Source organism: Lipotes vexillifer, unplaced genomic scaffold (assembly GCF_000442215.2).
Source record: "Lipotes vexillifer unplaced genomic scaffold, Lipotes_vexillifer_v1.1 scaffold2446, whole genome shotgun sequence".
NCBI lineage: Eukaryota > Metazoa > Chordata > Mammalia > Artiodactyla > Lipotidae > Lipotes > Lipotes vexillifer.
In genome coordinates, this window is record NW_006794277.1 from 64,271 (window position 1) to 88,328 (window position 24,058).

General features: G+C 40.0%; 1 protein-coding gene across 1 annotated transcript in view; it reads right to left on the bottom strand.

Moving 5' to 3' along the window:
• Positions 1-23,009, bottom strand: part of LOC103076673 (inactive heparanase-2-like) — a 52,985-nt gene extending 29,976 nt beyond the window's left edge. Inside the window, exons 1-2 of the mRNA XM_007467098.1 lie at positions 22,647-23,009; positions 19,589-19,746 (exon numbers count right to left, since the gene is read on the bottom strand). Of these exons, the coding sequence (XP_007467160.1) occupies positions 19,589-19,746; positions 22,647-22,936 (448 nt within the window). The 5' untranslated portion in view covers positions 22,937-23,009. The remainder of the gene's footprint in view (positions 1-19,588; positions 19,747-22,646) is intronic.
• Between the last annotated feature and the right edge of the window lie 1,049 nt (positions 23,010-24,058).

Genomic DNA, 24,058 nt, shown 5'->3' on the forward strand with positions numbered 1-24,058 from the left:
GATCCATAAACACAGGATGCGTTTCCGTTTATTTGTGTCTTTAATTTCTTTCATCAATGTTTTGTAGTTTTCAGTGAAACATCTTCCACCTCTCTAGTTAAGTTTATTCCTAAGCATTCTATTCTCTTTGATGCTACTGTAAATAAGATTGTTTTCTTAATTTCCTTTTTGGATAGTTCAGTGTTAGTGTATAGAAATGCAACTGATTTTTGTATGTTGATTTTGAATTCTTCAACTTTACTAAATTCAAATATATTAGCTCTAAGTTGGTAAATTGTATATGTTTTTTACCATTTTTTTTAAAATCCTACCTGGGCAGATAGTAACTCATTACTATTAGTCACTGACTTATTGAAATGTGTTCAGTATATAGCAAAGTGATAGGCACCTAGGAAAATGATGTCGAACAGGTTGTAAATAATTCCTTGCTCCTATAACCAGATTTCTCTTTAGGAGATATAATAATATTATGCTGTTGATTTTTAGCTTTAAAACTGATGCTCCCCACATGTCTGCTGGAGATGCACTTGGAAATGTTTTGGCATGTATAATAGAGATTTGGGGTTAACGTAATCTCTTTTTCCTGTCCTCGCTCTGCCACTTACTAGCTGTGTGATCTTGAACAAGTTATTTAACAACTCTGAGCCTGAGTTTCCTCATCTGTGTCCATAATAAAAATGTGCCTACCTCATAAGATGGTTATAAGAATTAAATAAAATAGTAGTTATAATGTGGGTACAATGTCTGAGTCACATTAAATGTTAAATACAAGTCATTAGTAATAAAAATAGCTAGATGATGATGACAACAACAATGACGATGATGATGATGACAATTAACTGAGCTATCCACTCACTCACCCTAGTCCCTATTTATAAGCAAGAATATATAACTGTAGGACAACGGGGCAGGTTTAAGAGTGCAGATTACCTATAGGAAAGATTTTCCCCCTATATGTTAACTAGATTCATAACTGTCACACAGATACGTCACAAATACCTGGGGAAGAATGAAAAATACAAAAGTGTTTTCTGCTTACGTACAAATACTTAGAAAACATTTTTAACCCCATCCTCAACTATCCAACTGTCTGGCTTTATTTGACTTTTGAAAGAAAAGTCAGGCCAAAAAAAAAAAAAAAAAAGAAGTGAAAAGGGGGATTGTTTCCAGTTGAACTGACAACCAAAAGCCTGCTTTGCATTGACTAAATTTTTTTAAATTAAGTTTGGCTCATGCCAGCGCTATTAATCCCTCAGTTTATAAACACTGTTTGATCCCAATGAATCTCTTTTAAAAAAAAAAGTCTCCCTTTCATGTTAGAACTACAGCACAAAGTAATTGCAAAGGATACTATCCATATCAAATCAATTACCATGTCCTGTCAGTTTTTCCTTTGTAATGACTCCCTAACTATTCCTTTTCTTTCCCACTGCTGCTTCACTAATGTAATCTGTCCACATCTCACTCCTGGATATCTTCACTAGCCTCTCCTTGATCCCTCTTCAGCTAGGAATCTACCACTGTTCTGTTCTGTAAGGAGCTATGAAATAAATCTTCCTAAAATATGACATATAATTTTGTTAATCACAATTTTTCCTTGTTTCTCTGTTATCTAAAGGATAAAACCCAAACTCCTTGACTTAACTCTCAAGTTAACTCTCAGATTGCCTTCAACGATCGAATCCCAAATCCCAATACAATTTCATCTCTCAAGGAATGCCTTTTACAACTGGTTCCCAAATGGCCTTGGTATACTGGAAATGGTATTGGCCCAATGGCACATAATCATTACTTTTAGTTCATCAATTCCCAAATATTAAGCATTTACAAACAAACAAACAAGCAAAAGATAAAAGAATAGCATTCCTTCATCTCCAAATACTCCTGACCATGACTAAAAACCCCAGAAAAGGGATCAATGGTTAATATTCATGAAACAAAAACCCACCCTATATTCCTTCATTCTCAAGAAAATTTCACTTTTCAAACTATGCTCACAGGTATTTCCAGAGCCCTTCCAACTTCCAATAAACCAAGACTGCCAGAGGATGAGCATGACACTGGTCTCTATGGTGGTAACCTCATCAGCCTACCAATGTCATCAAGGTTTCAAAATGCTCACTTCATGCCCTCACCACAGCCCTCTCCTATACTAGTAAAGCAAATGAGACTACTGGGGGAGTAAACCAGGTGCTGGGAGCAGCCAAGTAAATCAGCTGCCAGGCTGGGAACAGAATCCAGGATATGATCCCATTACTAAGATTTATCCATTTAGCTTTTGTCTGTTTTTAGTTTCTCCCTGTATTTTTTTTTTCCTTCTGAATCAACAAGCTTGCTCTAAGACAGCAAGACTCTCAAGATGTGAGGGCTCCTTCTTCACATGCAAGCTGTTAACTCCTCAAGATCTCTATTTTCTGCATGTGAATATTTTATTACATTAGATTCATAGATTCTCTGCAGTCTCTGGGGTGATTGCAAACACAGATCCAGAAACAACCACTGGAAGGACAACTACCCTCAAGGTATGTGAATTAAAGACCTTTGTTTTCAATTTTGATGGATTCGAGACCACTAAAACCTAACTCATTCATTATTCTTTCAACAAATATTTATCGAGCACCTACTATGTGCCAGGCCTGTGCTTGGCACAGGGTATATAGTGATTTTAAAAAACACCACCACACAGTCAAGGGCAGAGATATCAGGGACAGAGGTCTACTCTAAGATGAAGTGTGGAGTGAGTCCTTAGGCATCATTATTTTATAGTAAGAGGATCATTAGTTCTTCTCTGGCTTTTAAATGCTGTAAGGATGTGTTAAAACAGGAATTCAATACAAGGAAGCAAGCATTTTTGACCACCCACTACGTACTCATCACTGAACTAGATATGATAAAATTCTAAAATGTACTGGAAGCAACCACGTATTGTTGAAAAAACATAGATTTTAGAATCATAAACTCTGACTCTATCAAGTCCTAGTTGTAAAGCTGGGACAAGTTACTTAACCTCCCTGAACTTCAGCTTCCTCAACTTGAAGTGATGAGAAAACCTGCCTGGTAAGGATTAAATGAGATATAATATAAAGTGCCTTGCAGAGGGTAGGTGCTCAAGAACTGTTTATTGTCTTTCTTTCAAAGAAATTAGGGCCACTGACACCAATTAAGAGATTGCCAATGGGAGGGAAGTCCAAAAGGGAGGGGATATCTGTATGTGTATGGCTGATTCACTTTGTTGTGCAGTGGAGGCTAACACAACATTGTAAAGCAACCATACTCCAGTAAAATTTAATAATAAAAAAAAAAGAGGGGCTTCCCTGGTGGCGCAGTGGTTGAGAGTCCGCCTGCCGATGCAGGGGATGCGGGTTCGTGCCCCGGTCCGGGAAGATCCCACATGCCGCGGAGCGGCTGGGCCCGTGAGCCATGGCCGCTGAGCCTGCGCGTCTGGAGCCTGTGCTCCGCAACGGGAGAGGCCACAACAGTGAGAGGCCCGCGTACAGCAAAAAAAAATAATAATAAAAAAAAAATTAAAAAAAAAGAGATTGCCACTTTAGTAGATGGTCTAGACTAGGACAGCAACAGTAAGACCAAAGGAAAAGTAAGAAATACCAAAGGCAGTCAAACAGGCAGGAAGGACATTTAGCATTGCATCAAAAAGGTTTTATTATACTCACAAACTAAAAGACATTCTTTTAGGGATAACCAAAATACGGTATATCCATACAGTGTAATATTGTTCAGAAATAAAAAGAAATGAAGTACTGATATATGTACAACAAGGATGAACCTTTAAAACATTATACTAAATTAAAGAAATCATTCCCAAAGAACATCTATTGTGTAATTTCATTTATATGAAATACCCAGAAAAGGCAAACCCACAGGGACAGAGATATATTAGTGGTTGCCTCCATCTGGGGGGTGGGGGAGATTGGGGGAGATAACTAAAGGATGTGAGGTTTCCTTTTGTAGTAATGAAAATGTGATTGTGATGGTTGCACAACTCTGTGAATATACTAAAAGCCATTGAAGTGTATACTTTAAGTGGTATGTGAATTGTATTGAATGTGAATTATATAACAATAAAGGTATTTTAAAAAGATTAAATAAGACAATGCTTATAGCACCTTGGAAGTGTTCAATAAATGTAGGCTGATATTATTAATATTGTTGTTTCCAGAAGAAAATACATTTAATGTCAATTTTTTCATGCATGTAATTGATGAGAATCATCTACACCCTTAATCTCAAAATTATAAAACCAGTATGTAATACAGAGGAAACATTAAGAAATCTCAGCAATGGTCTAATAACCTAAACTCCGATAAATATTTAAAACAATCAGAAATAATAACATTTATAACAATCAGAAATAATAACGGTGATACCAATGAAGTCTTCCTCAACTATTTCAGGTGAAGTTTACTGCTTCTTCCTCTGTAATTTATCTATTTGTATTTCCATCACATCATTATCTATTGTATATGACATTTTTCCCACTAAAGTGTGAGTTCTATCAGAGCAAGGACTATGTCCATTTGTTTTTGTATCCTTTGGGAGAGCATATTGCAATGCTGGTACACAGTAAGTGCTTAATAAATGTTTATTGAATGAGCATTTAACTGAAAATTCGTGGATTTTTTGCCTGAACTCCTGTTTCGGCCTCCCTAAAAAAAGAGGAGGAGAGGGTTTTGAAAGGTGACCGACTGAACAATTAAAACTCACATCTCTACATGACTAACAAATGAAAACACCTCAACAAGTGATATTTTACTAGTTTTGCCACAGTCTTAAACTTCCAAGGATCTCAGGAACAGGGAAATAACCTGAAACAGGTTACTTAGCCCTAGGAAAACCCTGAAAAGTTTACATAATCAACCCATGATCCCTGCCGTCACTACTAAAGTAAAATGGATGAGAAGCCCCTCCCAGCTCCCGATCTTGCTGCTGCCTTTCAGTGAACATTTCCCCCTTCTGGCTACCATAAGTATTAATATTAGTAACCAGTGTAGGAAAGCCTTGTTCCTCCAAATGTGGTCCCCAGACCAGCAGCATGGCAAGACTGGGAGTTTGTTAGAAAAGCAGAATCTCATTTTTAACTACTAGATCCCCAGGCAATTCATATGCACATTAAAGTTTAGGCTTTACTTCAGTAGAGTTGGCTATACCTGGTCTCTAGATTCAGACTGTCTAGACTTGAACTCCACAACAAACGCGCTGAAGTACCTTAGGAAAATCACCTCACCCAGAGGTTCTTAACGTGATGTACACTTTAGAACCATCTGGGGAGATTTTTAAAAATCACAATGCCTTAGCTCCCCCAGAGATTGATTTAATTAGCCTAGGATCCAAATTTTTTTTTGCGGTACGTGGGCCTCTCACTGCTGTGGCCTCTCCTGTTGCGGAGTACAGGCTCCGGATGCGCAGACTCAGCGGCCATGGCTCACAGGCCCAGACGCTCCGCGGCACATGGGATCTTCCCGGACCGGGGCACTAACCCGTGTCCCCTGTACCAGCAGGCGGACTCTCAACCACTGTGCCACCAGGGAAGCCCGGACCCAACATTTTTTAAAGCTCCCCTAGCTAGGGGAATGCAGCCAGAATCACTGACTAACTTCTCTAAGCTGCTATCAAATGGGACAGTTTATACCTGCTTCAAGGGGTTGTGAGGAAAAAATCTGATCACCTTTGAAGAGCTTTTGGCCCAGTACTTGGGATGTATAAGTGCTCGATAATTTGTAGTTATTATTATCAGACCTGGAAACCTGGAAATGAATTGTCCTATAGCAGGGATAAAAAAGAACAGACTCAAAATACTAGTCTGGTCCCATCCTACAGGTAGGTACCTGCCAAACTCATGAGGTACAAAAGAAAGGACACAATCAAAGAACTCATTATCCCCGGGATGAGCTCTCTTAGCAACCAACTGTTGATTGAAGCTTCAAGGAAACTACAATGTGTCAGGTAAGGGGCACCATCTCTGCAAGGTGTCAGAAAAGGCCAGCACCTTAATTTGGAATGTATTGATGGAGGGTGCGGGAGCACTATTTCAGCAGTTCTGTAACACAGGAAATCCCTCATACCACACCTTCCTGATTTACACTGATTCTTGATACACACCACATGTGTCCTCAAACCTCTTTTCCCCTGCCCCCAAATTTTCAATTGTTCTGTTCCAAATTTAGGTGATGAAAACTTAAAACCTGTGGTTATAACTTCTATGAGAAATTTCATTTTGAAAGCTTTCTAAATTTCAACTTTACTGCCATGAGGGAAACAGAAGAAACAAAAGACCTCAGTCATCCACTAACACAAAAACCCCTAGTGAAGACATTTAATAAGTGTAAGATTTCTGCTGCAAGCTGTTGAAAATCCTGACCTTTGGACTGGGGTATCATTCATTTGCTTCTACAAATGTTCTATAAAACAACAGCATTTATTTTTCTAATGGTTTTCAAGTTATGTTTACTTTCACCTATGGGTTTTAACTTGGCTAAGCCTGGACTACAGTTTCTTTTGAATCTACAGCTCAGTGAATTTAACCTGAGTCTACTCTTCCAAGAGGATTCATAATGGCCAGGGAAATAAGTCCACAATCTGTTTTTTTTTTCCAACAATTGCAAAGAAATAAACACCCAGATGAAAAGAGTGTACCTATTAGGGCACTGAGAGATACACAAAGATTCACCTCAATGGTGATTACAAACATTTTTTTAAGTGTGCATGGTTTAGTGACTATCACCAAAAGCTCATGTTCTATTTCCAGCTCCTCTGCTTACTCAGTACGGGCCTCCTCTGTGGTAAATGAAACCCTCTCACTGGATGCACCGTGATAGCTAATGAATGTCTGAACTTAAAAGGCTTTTAAATTCTTTGTTGGAAGTTTCCTCAGTGATACTGGCATCCACAGAGTACTCTCAAAAGTCCCCTCTGTGCCATTCTCTGGACTAGTTGTAACGTCACCCTGGGTTTGGATTCCAGTCTCAAAGGAGTCTGAGTTTCAGGTGTCAAATCTACAAAAATGGCATCCTGAAGCCTGTCCAGAAGTTTATCAATAAAGAACAGTTCAAAAAGAATCTGGGACTAAACTAGAGCCTAGCACACCTACAAGCAAACAAAGCCTCTCACAAAGAAACAACAGGTCCATTCTAGCCTTCCTATTTCAGATTGGCCCAAACACTGCAGAACACAAGTACCCACCTGGTTCACTGAAGTAGAGTGGAGGGATTATCATTAGCTGTGTATACCTCATTTAAGAGTATCAGGCTTGAAGACAGAGGTACTGAGTTCTAATCCCAGTTCTGCCACTTAAAAGCTGTATTACTCTGAGCAACTTCCTTGAGTCTGTTTTCTCATTTATAATATAGAAATGCCAAAATTTTAAATAAACTTACTATACACAGCTCCTGTGAGGATCTGAGGAGTTTTTATAATTCCATAGTTCTGTTATTCTTTAGTTCTATAATTCTATAGTTCTTTAAATTTCAAAGAACATTACAAATGTAAAGTGTGATTATTTTTCTCCTGCAAACTGATTAGGGAGCTATTCAAAAATGGCTACTTCTGCCTTCTTTAGTCTGTTTCTCACAAAACATTATGTGAGGTCTTTATAAGTGTCTCTTCTTTGGCTGAATAGTATTCAAATTCACAGAGTAGCTTTAACGAGATGAGTGACAGCTAGAATTTCTTTCAAATCACACAGTGATATACTATTTGAACAAAAAAGTCAAAATATTTTTAGTGTCACTTTCTATCTGTATCCAAAACTTTTAAAATCACTTGTTTTACAAAAGAAAACTGTACTTTGATGCACAGGGTTAGTTTTGCTATGACTGTTTTCTTGACATTTGCTCAAAGAATGCATTATAGCTAAAAGGATTAAAATGGATAAGGGTGGTTAAAAAGACATTGGGGAAAATAAATAATTTAGATCAAGTTCCAATACGAAAAAGATATGATTCTACAGCACTGCTTTGTTAGAAACTACAGACAAATAGCAAACAGAGAAGTTCTTGCAAAAAAGTACCAATGAATTAGAAAGAATGGTTAAATTACAACTCATCCACATATGGATTATTCTTTAGCCACTGAAAATCAGCCCATAATTTCTGACTAAAAGGTTATCTAGATAAGCAAGTTGTACAAAAATGCAACTCCACTTACACATTTAAATTTTTATATACATATGTATGCACAGAAAAAGGTCTAAAAAGGTACATGCCAGACTGTTGAAAGTGGTTATATCTATGATATATGTATTATTGAATTTATATTAATGAGCATGCATTTCATTGGTGTTAATAAAATAAATAAAAAGCCTAAAACTTTAAAAGTAAAAATATGAATAAGGAAGTTAAGCATTAACCAGAAATAGACTATGAATTTTTTAAAAAGCAGAAACAATGAATGGAAGAGCTATTATTCTTTTTAGTGTATTAAGCTACCCAATAAATGGCAAATAATCAGTCAACAAATATACACTGAAGAACTACTAGGCAAAAGACAGCTACTAGATGTTGTAGCAACAACAAAAATGATAAAATCACTACTGTCACAGTGACCTATAATCTAGGGGTTGAGCCAAGTCTACATGAACATACACAAAAAGATACCTGAGAACATTGAGACAGAATATGAAAATAGCCAAAAGAGTGATTTTTATACAACAAATACCTTGGAAATTCAGGCTCAATAAACACTTCATGAATGAATAAATGAGATCGTGAAGAATTCATAGAGAAGGAAGACAAATTTGAGCAGGGTTCTGAAAGGCAGGAAGAATTCAGAAGTGGGTAAAAAGTGGGCAGACAGATGATGGAGTGCGAAATCCGGAGGGTTAGAAATTAAGAGAATGGCAGAGTGAGTAGGAGCTCTGTGACGGGAAGCTACACCATCTGCTTGTGAATAAACTCAGGTTCCTGTGGGGAAGAGGAGAGAAGAAGCTGGACAAGGAAGGTGGGCTGACTCTAGAGGGCCTTGGAAAACTGGAGGAGAATGAGGAGGATTTAAGTTAGACAAGGGATAACCTTGAAGGTTTCTAGCTAGGCAGTGACAGGAGAACGTGGAGCTTCAGAAAGATTAATGAGGCAGGAGGATGAAGAGAGGCTGGAGAAAGGGAACCCAGTTTCCTTAGACAGAGATGACAGAATAGATGGGAGACGAAGACTGCCCAAACCAGATGGAAACAGACATGAGGTAAACAATCATAATTTTCATTTAGCCCCATTCTCAAACTTTCAAATCAGACTCAAGTTAATATAAACCCCAGAGGAAAGGCGTTTGAAGCTGTCTTGGTAGAAGAATGAGGAATATTGTGCTGTTATGCTATAATGGGGGTGGTGAAAATCACCAACTTCATAGTGAGACTGTCCTGGATCTAGCCACAGCTCTGCCACTTACCAGCACAGTTACTTACTTTGTGTAGAATATATAACCTCTTTGCTCCATAGTTTCTTCATTGTAAATGGCTATAAAAGTGATCTCTACTTGAGTTTAACAAACTCTCAGTTCAAAGAGAAAGATAAGGAAGAGAGGTATGAAGGAAGGGTTTTCTTGAAACTTCACCCTTATCAGTTCCCTTTATCCTTCACAAGGTTTCTCTGGCCTCAGAACTTGAAAGAAGAAAAATGCAGAGTATGGTTCTAGTATATAAATAAAAACAAAGTAATTCTAAAATTGCCCAATAATTTAATGGTAACTTTCCAACAACTTTTTCAAATATTCTTATTTTTCTGCTTTTTTTCCTGCCATTTCCATCAATGACACTGTTGATCCATTTCTAGTATTCTTTTCAATTCATTTGCTTCCAAAATAGTTCTATCCCATTGGATAGAATAAGTTCTATTCCATTGGATCAGATGCTGTCCTATTCCTTCAAATGTCATAAAGTGTGACAATCATCTCTTTCAATTTTTCATGTGTCTCCCTGTGATTATTCTTTTGCTGTTTTTCCTAACAACTATTTTGTGTCCTAACCCACTAGACCTTTGAGGGAGGGTCTATGGCACACATTTTTTTCACTGCTCCACGATACTTAGTATAGGGCTTTTGAGTGCCTGATAGATGAATAGATGAATAAATGAAATAATGAATGAACCAAAGACTGGATCCCTCTTATCTAAGCACAGTGAAGAGAGAACAGGACCGGGTTCTAATTCTGGTTGTACTACTGATCTTATGACCTTAAGCAAGTCACATGTCTCTTCTGAGTCCCTATTTCTTCATATACACACACATATACACGTGCAGGCTCACACGTTTGTCAACAGATTGATTTAAGAATTAAATGAGATACTACATGTAAAACACAGTAAGAACTCAACAAACGGTAGCTGTTACTAGCATTATTATTATTTACCCTTAAGGCCAGGTCAAGCTCCCTCCTCCTAGGCACCTGTCCCGACTACTCCAGCTGTCACTTAATCTCCTTCTCTGAACTGCTATAGCCCTTACAGCTTGTTCTACATCCTTTAACCTTTGAATATATCCTATCTTGTTCCCATTGCTATTATTTCCTACATGCCTTGTATGTCTGAGATCTTTGACTCACAGAATCTCAGAATTAGATGCTACAAACAGATAATGTGGTCCATTTTCTTCATTTTATGGATAAAGAAGGCTTCAGGAGGTTAACAACTTGCACAATGACACATTTAGTTAGTAGAAAAACAAGTTCATTAACACAGGCTCCGCTTAAGCCTTCAGGTTTAATGGGTGATGTCATTGAGTCCCTGTTCCCCAACTCTTTACCTAGGTGGCCTTGGACAAGTTATTTAACCACTCTGTGCCTCAGTTTCCCCATCTGTCAAATGGGAAAATACTACTTTCCTCATAGGGTTGATAAAAGGATTAAATGTTAATCTATGTAAATTCCTTAAAATAGTACTGGACACATAAGCACCCAACAATGTTAGGCAATATTATTATATTATTACTATTATTAAGCTGCAGGAGGAACAACCATTCTTCCATAGTATTTCAAAGATAATGACCCAAATCTGAGCAATTTAACTTTTGCATTCTCATCTTCCATCTCTCAAAGTGTTTCTGCCTTTCCAAAGCAAGTAAAAAATAAGGTCCTGGTTTAATCCCCAACTCCCTCAATACAAACATACGACACAGATATGTACCCCCATCTTTTCTAAATATGCAACTTGTATTTTTCACTCTTCATTCTTCACCACACAAAAAGCAAAACACATGCATTAAGGTTTGTAAATAACATAAATTTTTGTTTGACTTAATGTGTCTGTTCCATGCAATGTGATGATGGTTATCTATATGGATTTTTATGTGTATGCCAATCCCAGTGTGTTTTGATTGTAAATTCCTAGAGACAAAAATGATGTCTACTTAAGTCAATCAAACATAAATTCTGGGGCACTTGGACTAAATTAGATCAAGTATTCAGAGCAGAATTTCAGAAAAATTTAGAGAATGAGAGAGGATTAATGAGGATTGGCTCAGCAGAAGGCTTAATGAAACAGGGGACTTGGGCAGAGCTTTGAAGGACAAGTAAAAATTTTAATTCAAGATAGAAAATGAGTGTTCAAGGTAGAGGGTATACTATGAGCAAAGTGGAAAGACTTAACAAAGATTAGTCTGACTAAAGTAGAGTGATGATACTCAAGAACATTGAGAAATTCTATTGAATATGTAAGACCAGAGCACTTTGAGAGTACAGTTCATGCTCTATTCCTCTTGGGTAGCCCCACTATCTTGACTAACCTTGGCATTTGGTTTATAATTTTAAAAACATGTATTGAATTAAGCAAAATTACACTGCTTTTCACTGTACTAAAGTGAAGAAAACTAATCATGAAACCAAAAGACAAAGGAGTTCAACAAGGTATCTATACATTCTATAGAACTAGCCTCTAGTCTACAAATTGTATTTACTTTGCCTACATCACCACCATGGACAAGTGTAAAAAATAAAACACACCAAATTCTTTCATGCTCATATATTCATATGCTCTGTCTCTCTCTGTCTCTGTCTCTGTCTCTCTTTCTGTCTCACACACACACACACACACACACACACACACACACTGTTCAGAGTTCCAATCCATTGCCTCATAGATCTAGACAGCTGAAAACTTGAATAAGGTACTAAGAAGCACAGAAGTTAAGAGTCTTAACATTTAATCCATTTTGATGAAGGATTCTCAGAAGAGGCTCCTGACTCTATGAGCCCAGACCATGTGACTGGCAGGCTAAACAGGCCCAGGGAATTTTGAAAGAAACTTCTTTTCTTCCATGATGTACCCATCCCACCAAGGAGGCCTTGGGAGAACATGAGAGAGAACATAAATAAATATGGCAAGAGAAACAGTGATATTTGGTATTGGCAACAGCAGCACAATTTGTGTTGTATAGGAACACCTTTAGCCCCAATGAGGATTACCTTTAGCCCCAATGATCAGGTGATAAATTATACAAATGTGGCTGTGACTGAAAGGCCTATTTACTAGACTTTTTGATTCACTGAAATTAATTAAACTACCTCTACAAGCAGTAGACCAGAGTTTCCAGATCTCCTCTCTACCACTTCCAGCACTATATAGATCCACAATGACTAAACTGTGACTAAATGGCATGATAACTATATCTTTAGATACCACATTCAAATTCACAGGAGTACAGTGAGCTGCAACTAGCACTCAGGACCTGGTACCAAATTTCAAACATTATAGAAAATGCACCCACTTTGTTTCCAAAAGGCAGAATAAAACATATATAAAATTTCAGGTGATTTCTGACACCCTTTAATACAATATTAAATTGTGTCAAATCCTTCTAAAGTTGCTGGCAGACAAATCATGAAATGCCAAATAGTGGCTTTGGAATGGAGGCTTTTCTTGGCCTAAAAATCTCTAGAAACTGCTTTTGACTGATGCTGCTGAAGTGATAAGAGGTCAGGAGTATGTAATTTGACAACCATAGCTGGGCCTCATTCATCCTCCCAGCCTCAGCATCAAACGGGCCTGGAGCTAGCTGCCTGCTCAATGAGTAAATTCATGAGTGAATAAATATTACGAAGTAGTAGCCTGTTTTTACTCTGTGAAAGAAGGAAAGGTAACAAAAATTATCATGCAAATTCTAAAACCTTTATTTTATATACCCTATAAGAACCAAATTGATAATTTAGTTTTAAATTATCTGTCCTTCAAACATGCTTCATAACTCAAACCTCATCAAGTTCACTTATAACACACTTTAGCTAGAGTATATGAATGTGTGCAATGATTTGGAAAAGAAGAATGGGAGAGGGCAAAGTCATTATCCATGTTGAAAACATGTCCTTCCCCTCTCCAATGGAGTAAAAGAACTTATAATAGCCTCTATTTTCCTACAGGGCCAATTCCATTTTACTATGCTTAAAATTCAACATTCTCATCATCTGATCTGGATTTACCCAACCAACCTTTACTCTCACACATGTACTTTCTTCTTTTTTAATTACATATTTTGGAGCTAACAAAAATACATTAGCACTTCTTAAAATTCAAATTAGACATAATTCTAGAAATATGAGCTTTTCTTAAAGTAATTTCTAATATGTGCTTTTCATAATTTTTAAATTATAAACATTACTGAACAAAAAATATGCAAATAGGCTTCTATAAAAAAGAATCTGTTATGCTTCTAGCAACATGAACTAATATAATTTCTAACATGTACCTTCTATTAGGCAGGTGGCCTCCTTATTACCCAAACACATATTTAGGCTTTGCCTCATGCTCTTTCCCTTGAATGAAATGTCCTCTCTCATCTCTACTTCTCCAAAGTCCCTTGAATGAATGTCCTCTCTCATCTCTACTTCTCCAAAGTCTAGGCATCTTTCACAAGGCCCAACCTAACTCCCACCTAAATCTGGCCAGTATTCATCTCTACTTTTCCGGTCACATCCTGGCAAACTATTTTGTTCCACTTAGCACTTGTGGAACAAGTGCTATATTGTCTTTGTGCTACTCTTCAGTTTTATCATTATAAATGTTATCTCACTAACAAGCTATTAGATCATTGACAGCAGAGACAGTGTCTTTTGAAGGGGAAAGGTCAAGTATTTTGCAGAGTATCCTTCAACTTGACTAGTGTTTTCTCATATTTACAGAGAGTTATGGATTTGGGGAAGGAATATCACAAAGGTGAAGTGCCCTTCTCATCACATGATATCAGGGAACACATGATATCAACATGACCTATCTGCTGATGTTAACCTTGATCACTTTGTTGAAATGATATCTGACAGCTTCGCCACTGTAAAGTTACTATTTTCTGCTTTATAGGCTCTCTTCTTTAGAAACAAGTTGTTAAATCCAGCCCACACTCAAGGGGAAACAGAAGTTCCACATCCTAAAAGTATCAAAGAATTGGTGGTCCTATGCTAAAAACACCACAATAATTAATTAATTAATTAATATTATGAGAGAGATGCTTTGAGGCTATGCAAATATCCTGCTTTGCCTTAAACCTCGCCTACTTATTTTAACACTGATTAGTGGATCTTGCCTACAGCAATGATTACTGTTGTGCTCTAATGTTGATATAGGACTGTATCTTTTATTTATTTGATAATCTGCATTTTGTCCAGCATGAAACTAAACACAGAGCAGGTAATCAATAAACACTTGTTAAATGTAATTGGATTTCAAGAAACATTTATGTAAAATAAAGTGAGATAATGAAAGGTGGATAAATTCAAGGCAAATACGTATTTTGGCAGTTGTGCTGTTCTTATGTCATATGTCTTGATTGATGGAATGGGAATAGAAAGATAAAGAATTAACTACTTCACCTCTACTAAAACTAGGAGAACTTCCTGGAGAAAGGAAAACAATAATAATAGTCGTATAGTGCCTTAAAGTTTACAAAGTGTACTCCACATTCATTATTTAGGATTTCAGAAGCTCTCAGAAGAGAAAATTTTCAGGAGACGAAGATTGAAAAAACATTTAAATTTGTGAAAAGGTACTATTAATTTGGGAATTGGAAAATCAGGTGTAGAAACTACATAAGGCTAACCAAGGAAAGCAAAAGTAAAGGCAAAGAAGAAACAGATACAATAAAAAAATAGTGTGGGTCCAGTGCAAGGCTTTAAATCAGGTGGTAAAGTTGATTTAATGCACAGTATGAAACCAAGACACTTAGACTACCAAAGATAAAGAGTACATAGTTAAAATAATGAAATATGTCATTAAAATAAATATTAAGAATGGACTTCACGTGAAAATGCATTGAAGGTGAAAAATGAATGGAATCTTTATGTATGTGTTTACTCATTTCTTCATCGGTAACCTCCATTTTTCCAGTGCCTTTAACAGGCTCTTAACCTAGTATGCAGCCAAAAATATTTGCGGAAGTTCTACTATGTGTCATACATAATGCTAGACATTTTAGGATATACAACAATTAGATAGGGTCCCTTCCTATAAAGAATCTGCATTCTAATTGAAAAGGTAAAACAAAAATACATATATATATGTTTAACTTTTCATATATATACATGTGTATACACACACACACACACACACACACACAAAGTTAAAAAGCAAAACAAGGCAGAAGGGGCCAAAAGAACAACATAATGAGAAAGAACTGCAATAGTCCAGAGAAAAAAGAGATAACTATGAAATGACCTGTTCAGGAAAGGCTTGTGAAAATAAGGGGCATTTGCAATGGGTCTTCAAGAATTGGGTGGAGTGGGTGGTGAGATTTTTAACAGAGCCAAGAAAAAGGCATTTAAAGCACAGATAGAATGGCTGAACAAAGGGGGTTGAGATAAAGGTGTTTTAAGGAAACAGTGAAAATCAAGCTGGGCTGTAATAAAAGTTATATGAAAACATAGGGTACAAAAGGTAAGCTGAGATTTAAAAAGGCTTTGAATGCCAAGTTGAGGAGTTTGAACATTTTCTGTAAGCAATCCAAAAATAATCAAGGTTTTCCAGCAAAAAAGTGACATGATGAATATGATATTTTAGAAATATTAAGCTGGCTTTTGATGTGCATAATAAATGGTGTATATCTTGATTAAAGATATGGTTATGGCAGTAAAGAGACAGGCATACAAATAAATCACACTGAATATACAACAAAGAGGCAGACTGCAGCAAAATAAACTTAAGAACAAAAGATTAACCCAAGATTTCTTTGTTAGGAGCAAGAAAAGCACAACATCACACAGATAGGCAAAGGGTAAGACTCCAAAATATGAAGAACAATCCTATTTTTTACTTTCTCCATCATCATCATGTTTATATGAAGTTCAAGTTGCCTACGCTAAGAGTGGAATAAGTAACTGTATTAAAGGACTAACTAGAGAAGTTCCCAAAGTTTATGTAAACAGTGACTTTACAAAGAGAAAATGCAGCTGCATTAATATGCTTTAAAAGTTTTTGGAAAATATAAGCCACATGACTTGTTAATTGCCCTATTAATTCAGGGGAAAACGACAACAAAAAAAATCACATCGAGGTAGCAATATGAATGAATTAACCAGAAAAGTGTATGTTACCCAAGCTGGAACTATCAGGTCATTTTAATGTTCGTATATAACAAAACTGAAGATTAGTCTCTTCTTTCATTACCACACAAAAAAAATAGCCACTCTATGTTCTCCACCTCCATTCCTTAAAGACAATTCTCCCTAAAAATTCTCCCTACATTCTCTTAATCCTCTCAAACAATTCCCTAATTCTATCTCCTTTCTTCTGTATAAACTTTGGTCTACTGCATCTTATTCACTCCTTAAACCCACTTTAAAATATTAAACATATATGTTATAAATTTCCTGAAGCTGCCTTTAATAAAAGTAGGAATACTTAGCCTTCATAGTGCTTTGCGGTTGACAAAATATTTTATACAGATACCTCTCAGAACCCTCACAGAAGCAATGCAGAGCAGGTATTATCACATCCATATATTAAAGAGAAGCAGTAAGCCCAGGGCCACATATTCATAAGTGATAGAGCCAGGCCTGAAATACAGGCTTTCTGAGTCCAAATTCCATATTCTACTCCCTATGTCACTCAGTTTCATAATGTACCAGTAGCTGTATCTAATTATTCAAAATGTATGTTATTATTCTATATTATGTTTAAGCCAATACATCCCTTTTTAAAAAAATAAGGTACTTATGCCAAAATGCCTATTACAGGGCCGTTTACTGAGAAGACCTAATTATTTTAAGAGGCTCATTATGATGACAGTTATCACTGGATTAAAAGTGACAACTGAAGTAGAACATTTGCAAAATTGCTGAGACTATAACAAAACCATTTTTGCCTTTAATTCTGCAATGCAACATGCAACAACAAAGACAATATGGGTGATTTAAGGATATGTGAGCATCAAAGGGCAGAAACAGGGCATTCCTACACTCTTTAACTGTGCTAAGGCCTCAAATACTGATATAGTTCAGAGCATCTTATTACCAAGGAGACATAAATCAAAAGAAGTTCAGCTAGGAGCAATAAAACAGATTAGTGTCAGGAAGGACTGACTTTAAAGAAAGTTTTAAAAGAATTAAATCCAGGTAGTCTAGATAAAAAACAGCTATGAGGAAACCTTTTTTTGAAGCTGACACAACAAAGAAATTATTTTGAAGGTAAATGTCTTAAAAAATGCAAAGAGGAGTAATCAAATATTTAGAGAATATAAAGGGAAAATTCAGGAAAAATTTACCGGCGAAAACCTGTGGGACAAAAAAACTCTCCCACAGGAGTGGTGAAAACTACACCCCTAGAGATATTTAATACTATGTTGGACAAAACGAGAAAAGGATTCCATATGGAATGATCCTGTACTGAACTCTGAAGTGGTGGAAGGATTGAAGATGACCTCTTAGATCTTTTCCATTTCTGGTTTTTTCCTAATTCTATGAAGTTTTATGGGGCACGGCCTTCTGCCAATATCCTTTCTCCCCATGATGCCCACTTTCTCCTTGTACAAAGGGAAACAAATTGTATCCTTCATTTTAAGCATATCTCCCACTCTCAATGAATAGGTAATATAATCCTAGGTACAAGTTTGGGAGAAAAAGGCTAATTCCTAAACTTATAATAGTTCTTTTTTTCCCCACAGTGGTTCCTGGGGCTCTTACAAGTTTTTTCACAAACTAAAGAGGAAGTAGTTCAAATGGACTCAAAGAAGAGCTGTTTCATCAGGAAAACCATTAATATTCTCCCTTCTTGTATCTGAACACAGAGCTGACAGTGACCCTGGGAGCTATAAAGCCCCAGGTCAAATTACCATCAGAGCTGCTGTTCAGGATTATCTTTTACCTTTCAACATTTTATGATGAGTGACAGCAAAATCTACTGGCAATCCACATTTTTATAGCAATGATATTTACCTTTGAAAAGATGTAGCCCTAAACACCTACACACTTTGCCAATGCTGTAAAAGAGTAAGTCTAATTCAGGATTCAAACTCAAGAAGCCTCAGCCTTGCCCTCTTTCTCCAGTCTGGCACTTTAAAAAAAAGGTTTCTCAGCCAACCTTGAAATAGATCCAAACTCTCCAGAATTCCCGTTCAGTGAAAGCCCCAGAAAATACAAGGGCTTTTCCTCATTTTGCTGATTTATAAGGACAAGATGTAACAAAATCCAGGGAGCTCTGAGAACATGTCCCTGAGCCCTTTAAAACTAAAACTATAGCTCATGTATGAGAAGGGACAACAGGGCAGAGATAGCTCTCCAGGAATGGACACTAATGCCTCTTCTACCCAATCTAAACAACCTCAGTGGGTAAAGACCCATCAATTGCCACCTTGCCCATTTGAAAGAAACTCTGTTCCTCTACCCACACAGAAAGTTCATAGTTATTAACACCAAACCCTCTAAACAATTTTCTTAAATACCATTTTCATTTTTCCCTAGTAAAAATGAGACTGTTCAAAGACTGTAAAAAGATTGGGCTCTCACACTGGAATAGGATCTGGCATTTTCAAAAGCCCTTCCAACACTTAACTCATCTGATCCTGGCAGGAAAGGCTGGCATTTATAATCCCATTTTGAAACTGAGAAAAAATAAAGTGCGACTCTGAGATTAGGCAGTCTAAAGAAGAACCCACTGTGAAAAGTTTCAAACCTTCCCAACAATGGACCAATCTAAAAAGTATTATTCCAGAAAACTTTAGAGTGGGATTCAGAAGAGGCTGAAGCCCTCCGAAGCCTCATCTCAGCAAAGCAAAGAATAAGAAAAACAAAAAGGCACTTCCTTTAATTTTAGAAAGGAAACGTGACCCTGCCCCTATATGAACCTGACTGGATTTTCTCAAGAAACCCACTGCACCTTCTCCCTATAGGACTAGCCAGTCATAAGTTTTGGCTACTAGTTCTTGGCCTCTGAGACTCAGCCGCCCAAGAAAGGCCAGCAGCCTGGACAAGGACAACCTGATGAGCCCCCTTTGTGTAATCACCTCAGGAATCCCACACTCCAGTTTCCCCTCGCCTACAGCTACCAGTTTTTCAGGTGAGCTTCAACCTGGCCCTCCTCCAAATCTGCACCCCACACGCACACATACCGAATGCTGGCTCCCACTCCCCAAACTTCCCCCACCCAACAAGAGTGGGGAGCAAGTTTCTCACCATCCTCATAGTTTTTGAGATAGTAATCCGGGCCGGGGCCCCCACGGCTTTTTGCCGGGTTCCTCAGATTCTGGAACTGCAGGAAGTCGGTCCTTTTGCCCCCGAAGCGCAGAAAGGCAGGTGAAAGTCCCCGGGCCAGGGTCACCAGACGCTTGGAGCTGCAGGGATAGAGGAGAAAGGAAAGGATCCGGAGGACAAGCGAGAGGACGTGGGGCACCAGCAAGGCCCTCTTCCCACTCTCTGTGGAGTTGTGCCTGGCGCCCCAGCCCGCCGAGTCTTGGACCTTGGGGCTCCGGGAGCTATGCCTCCCGCGCCCAAATGGTCGTGGCCCCCTCCCTCAGGCACCCCGACGATGCTCACCAAAGGTAGTATTTACAAAGAGTTAGAGATTGTGTTTGTTAACAGTGTGTGCATAAGGTGGGGGGTGCCCTTTTGCTGAGAACACGGGACTAAGGCGCAGCTGCGGGGCTTCTGCCCCTGACCGAAAAGCTCTCTTGTAGGAGACACGCAGCACACGGACACCGGGCTCCGACTTTTGCCAAACTTCTGGGCTGAAAGACGGGATCTGCCTCCTCTGCCCCAGGGGCATCGCAACCTCCATGGAGAAGCTGAAACCCGCCTTCTTTCTCTCGGAGCAGGCACCTGAGGTCAAGTTAATTTTTTTTAATGCCAAAGCTGATTTTCCTTTTCCACTACCTTATAACAACTGTATGCATCTCCCAAATCCCTGAGCAAGAGAAATTCCCGGGGTAAATCCTTCCCTTTCTGAGAACACTCCTCAGCCCCGCCTTGCACAGTAAAAGCAATGCCTCTTTGGCCCCTGAAATAATTCAGCCCGATCTCAGGAAAGGTAACGTTCTCCTCTCCACCTCCCGGGTTGGGCTCTATCTTTTTTCCTTCTCACTTGGGGCCATTTGGAAGCTCTGAGGAAAATGAAGTTTGCTGAAATGTGGAACCTGCGCGTAGTAGGAGACTCGAGGGGCATCAGAATACCATTTACACCTATTTAGGTTCAGGATTTCCATAAATAGGTTTTTCAAAAGCCAAACGCTGCTAATTCGGGAAGGGGTAGAGAAGGAGCAATCAGATGCTCTTAATGCTAAGGGCATCAGCTGTTAAGTTCGGGGTCTCTACGTTATTTTTAACGCTTTGCTGCTTCAGGTTCTGAATATCCAATCCAAATGGTACTAAAGAGTATCTTAAAGGCGGTGGATAGGAGAAAACAGAGAAAAAAATCAGAGACTCCAGTTTTAGAGTTTCTAACAAAAGTCGTGGCCGCCTGGAGAAGTCCAGTAGCCGGAAGGATCGCTTGGCCGAGGACTCCGGCACTGCGTTACCCGGCGGGCGCAATCGGCCGTCGTGTGGGCCCACGGCGGGCGAGGAGACATCCGAGCGAGTCCGGCCCAGCAGAAACGGCGTTTCCAACAACCTTCCAGCCGAAAACCTGCACAGCCAATGCAAATACGCCCCGCCAAGGCTTCTTCCCCGAAAAGCCACCTTCCACAATCTTTTCTGCGACAAGCATTTAGCGAGAACATGAAAGTTTGTTGTTATTGTTTTTAAGGTCATAAGCAAAAGAACCCCGAAGGAGTCCGCGTAGCTAGAGAAGCGCGATGCAAGTGGGGCGTGTAGTCGCCCCCCACCTCCCGGACGAGCTCACAGACGCGAGCTGCTGCACGGAAGAGCTTCCGAGGAGGAATCCGGCCGCGCAGAGCTGTTCCCGCCCTCCCAGCGGAGGCGCGGGCAGGAACCAAAACGGCCTCGGCGGCAGCCACAGCATCCACTCAGTCCTCCCGCAACGCTCGCTCCACGTGGAAGAAGCGCCCCACACAGCGCCTCCTGCTACCTGCCGCGTCCGCTGACCTGGCCGAGGCCAGGGAAACCTGGAGAGCTGAGGGGCAGGCGCACGCGAGAAGCAAACTCGAATTTCCCAGAGTGAAAGATACTCAGGAAAGGCGCGGCGGACGCGGCCTCAGAACAGAAAAGTGAGACCGAGAGCTCTCGGAGCTCTTCGAGGGAGCCCACAGCTGAGGCTCCAATTTGGAGGGAAAATTTTTTAACTCAACACTTGGATTCGACATTGTAGACTTTTTTTTTTTTTTTTTTTACACTGCAATCTCTGTCCCTGTTGGGAAGGGATCGTGGTTGCCTTAACTGCTGAACAGTAACAACTGGGGAGAGGGTGAGCCCAATTAGAGTCCAAGCCCTAGAGTAATGCAGGGTCCATGATCACAAAACTCCCGGCTTCCTAATCCACCAGTGCTGGATTCAGATCTCCGAAATATCCCCGGGGTACTTCTAGGACACTTTCTGCTCTTATATACGCTATGACCCGAGAGAGGAATTTTTTTTTCTTTAAAGAAAAACTAAACTATGCAGTTATCGCAGGAGATTTAAGGAGTAGGGACTGGGGGGACCATTCGGTCTATAAAAAGTATCTTTAAAAGTCCTGAAGTCTGGAAAGGACAGCGGAGGATATAAAATTAAAAATCCGAACCAACTTGCCCACCGCTCAAGCCTCTGCTTAGATTCATTTTCTGTCTGGGAGTGGGAGAGAACTGACGAAACAATCTTTCCGTGGAAAATTCCACTTTCGTGCGATCCCGGCTTAAACACAGACACACGCAGATAGGCAGGCACACACACACACACACACACTCTCTCTCTCTCTCTCTCTCTCTCTCTCTCTCTTCTTTCTTTGTTGTTCAAGACCTTTTTCTTCGCTTTTGTAACTGCCCTGAACCTCTTCTTTCTTTTCGGAAGTAGACGGGGAGGCTAATTGTGGATATATGTAAGCACAACATTTTTTCAGTCATAACTGGTAAGTTTCTGAAATGCCTTCTGCATTGCAAACATGTGCATCTTAATAGAAAACACTGCTTTCCTCAATCACCAGTTACAGCCTCACAGCAAATATTCCAGGAGGAGGAAAACCTTTCTTCTCTTTGAGATCCGCTTGGCTTATTTTCTTCTTCTTCCCCCTTTGGAATGGGGGGATAGGAAGGGGTGGGGGGTTGCTACTTTAAAAAAAAATGATCCATTGAAGCCCCTGCCTTACCTTAAGAAATCCAGCCAGCCATCATGAATGATGGACGGATCCAGCTGCAGAGAGAGGAAGTTCTCATTGACTGTCCTGACTGGGTTCTTGGTGCTCACATCAAGTAGAATCAGGGTCTTTTCCTTCAAACCTGGAGCTCTGTCTACAGGCAAGGGTCTCCTGTCTCCAGCTTGGGAGGAAAGGGAGAGATGGAGCAACAGAGCCAAGATGAGAGCCACCGGGGCTAGGCACGCGGGGGGGCGGGAGTTGCTGGAGGGCATGGCTTCAGGAAAGGCACAGAGCACCCTCATTAAATCCCTCTGATTTAAACCTCTCTTCCTACAGGGTCTCGCTGGTGACTAATTGTCCTTATCTAAAGTGTGTGTCTGTCTGCCTTTTTCCCCCCTTTTTTCCCTTCCTTTTTCCCCCCTCTCTCTCGTTTTTTTTTTTTTCTTCAGTGTTTTGGTGCTGATGGAGCGAACTCACGCCCCTAGCCAGCCTTCTCAGAGACTCGTGCCAAGAGTACTTCACCAGCACCGCCCCTTTAAGAGATTTCAACTGCAGACATTTTTTAACTTTTTAAAGGTAAGGTGAGGCGGGGCGGGGGAGGGGGGAGTAGGAGGAAGGGGTGGCGTCGTACCCTCCTGATTTAACCCTCTAGGGTCGGGAAGCGGACGGAGGGATCGAAACTGTACAGTTTTAACATTTGGGGTACCGGGCGGGACGTCTTGTTTTTACTTCCCTCCCGGCAAGGCTCTGGGGAGAGCAGTTCTAGCTGCGACCCCGACGCGAAAGCCTCTGCGCCAGTCCTGGGCGTGCTGGAGTAGAGTCTGCACCAGTCGCGCGCTTGTTTGTCCTGACAGCGTCAAGGAATGTCGTCTGCTCCAGGCCCTTCGCTTTGGGTTGAAGCAGCAAGAGCAAGGCTGGTTAAGTTGCAGAGGGATCCTGCGGTGGCGACTGTGATTCCTGCCAAAGCACCGAGGGCAGACGGAGACTCCATGGACGCAAGTATGGACCTCCGCGACGCGCTGGGCAGCAACACAGAAGCCGCCCTCTGACATGACAGGGCCCAGAAGGAATACACAGAATGACCAGGTCAAAGGGTTTATCCGCCCGAAGGGGCAAAGGGCCCAGGCTGCGCGTGGCTCCGTTCTGCCTGCAGCTGAGGCGAAAGTGTCTTGGGGGTTCAATACACGCTTAGGCCAAGTCAAAGCAACCCTGTCTGTGCTTGGCTAGTCTGCGCGGTGCTGCGCCCATCTGAGCCACTGCTTGCCCACTCTACTCCACTGCAGCAGCAGAGCTACCCCTCCAGACCCTCCTCTAGGTCACCCCGGGCTTATCACTCCCGAGGGGAACTGCGCCTTTCTGGTCCTGGAGAAGAACAGAGTGATGGGTTTTCAAACTCGGCCCGGAGCCGAAGCCAGAATCTGCCC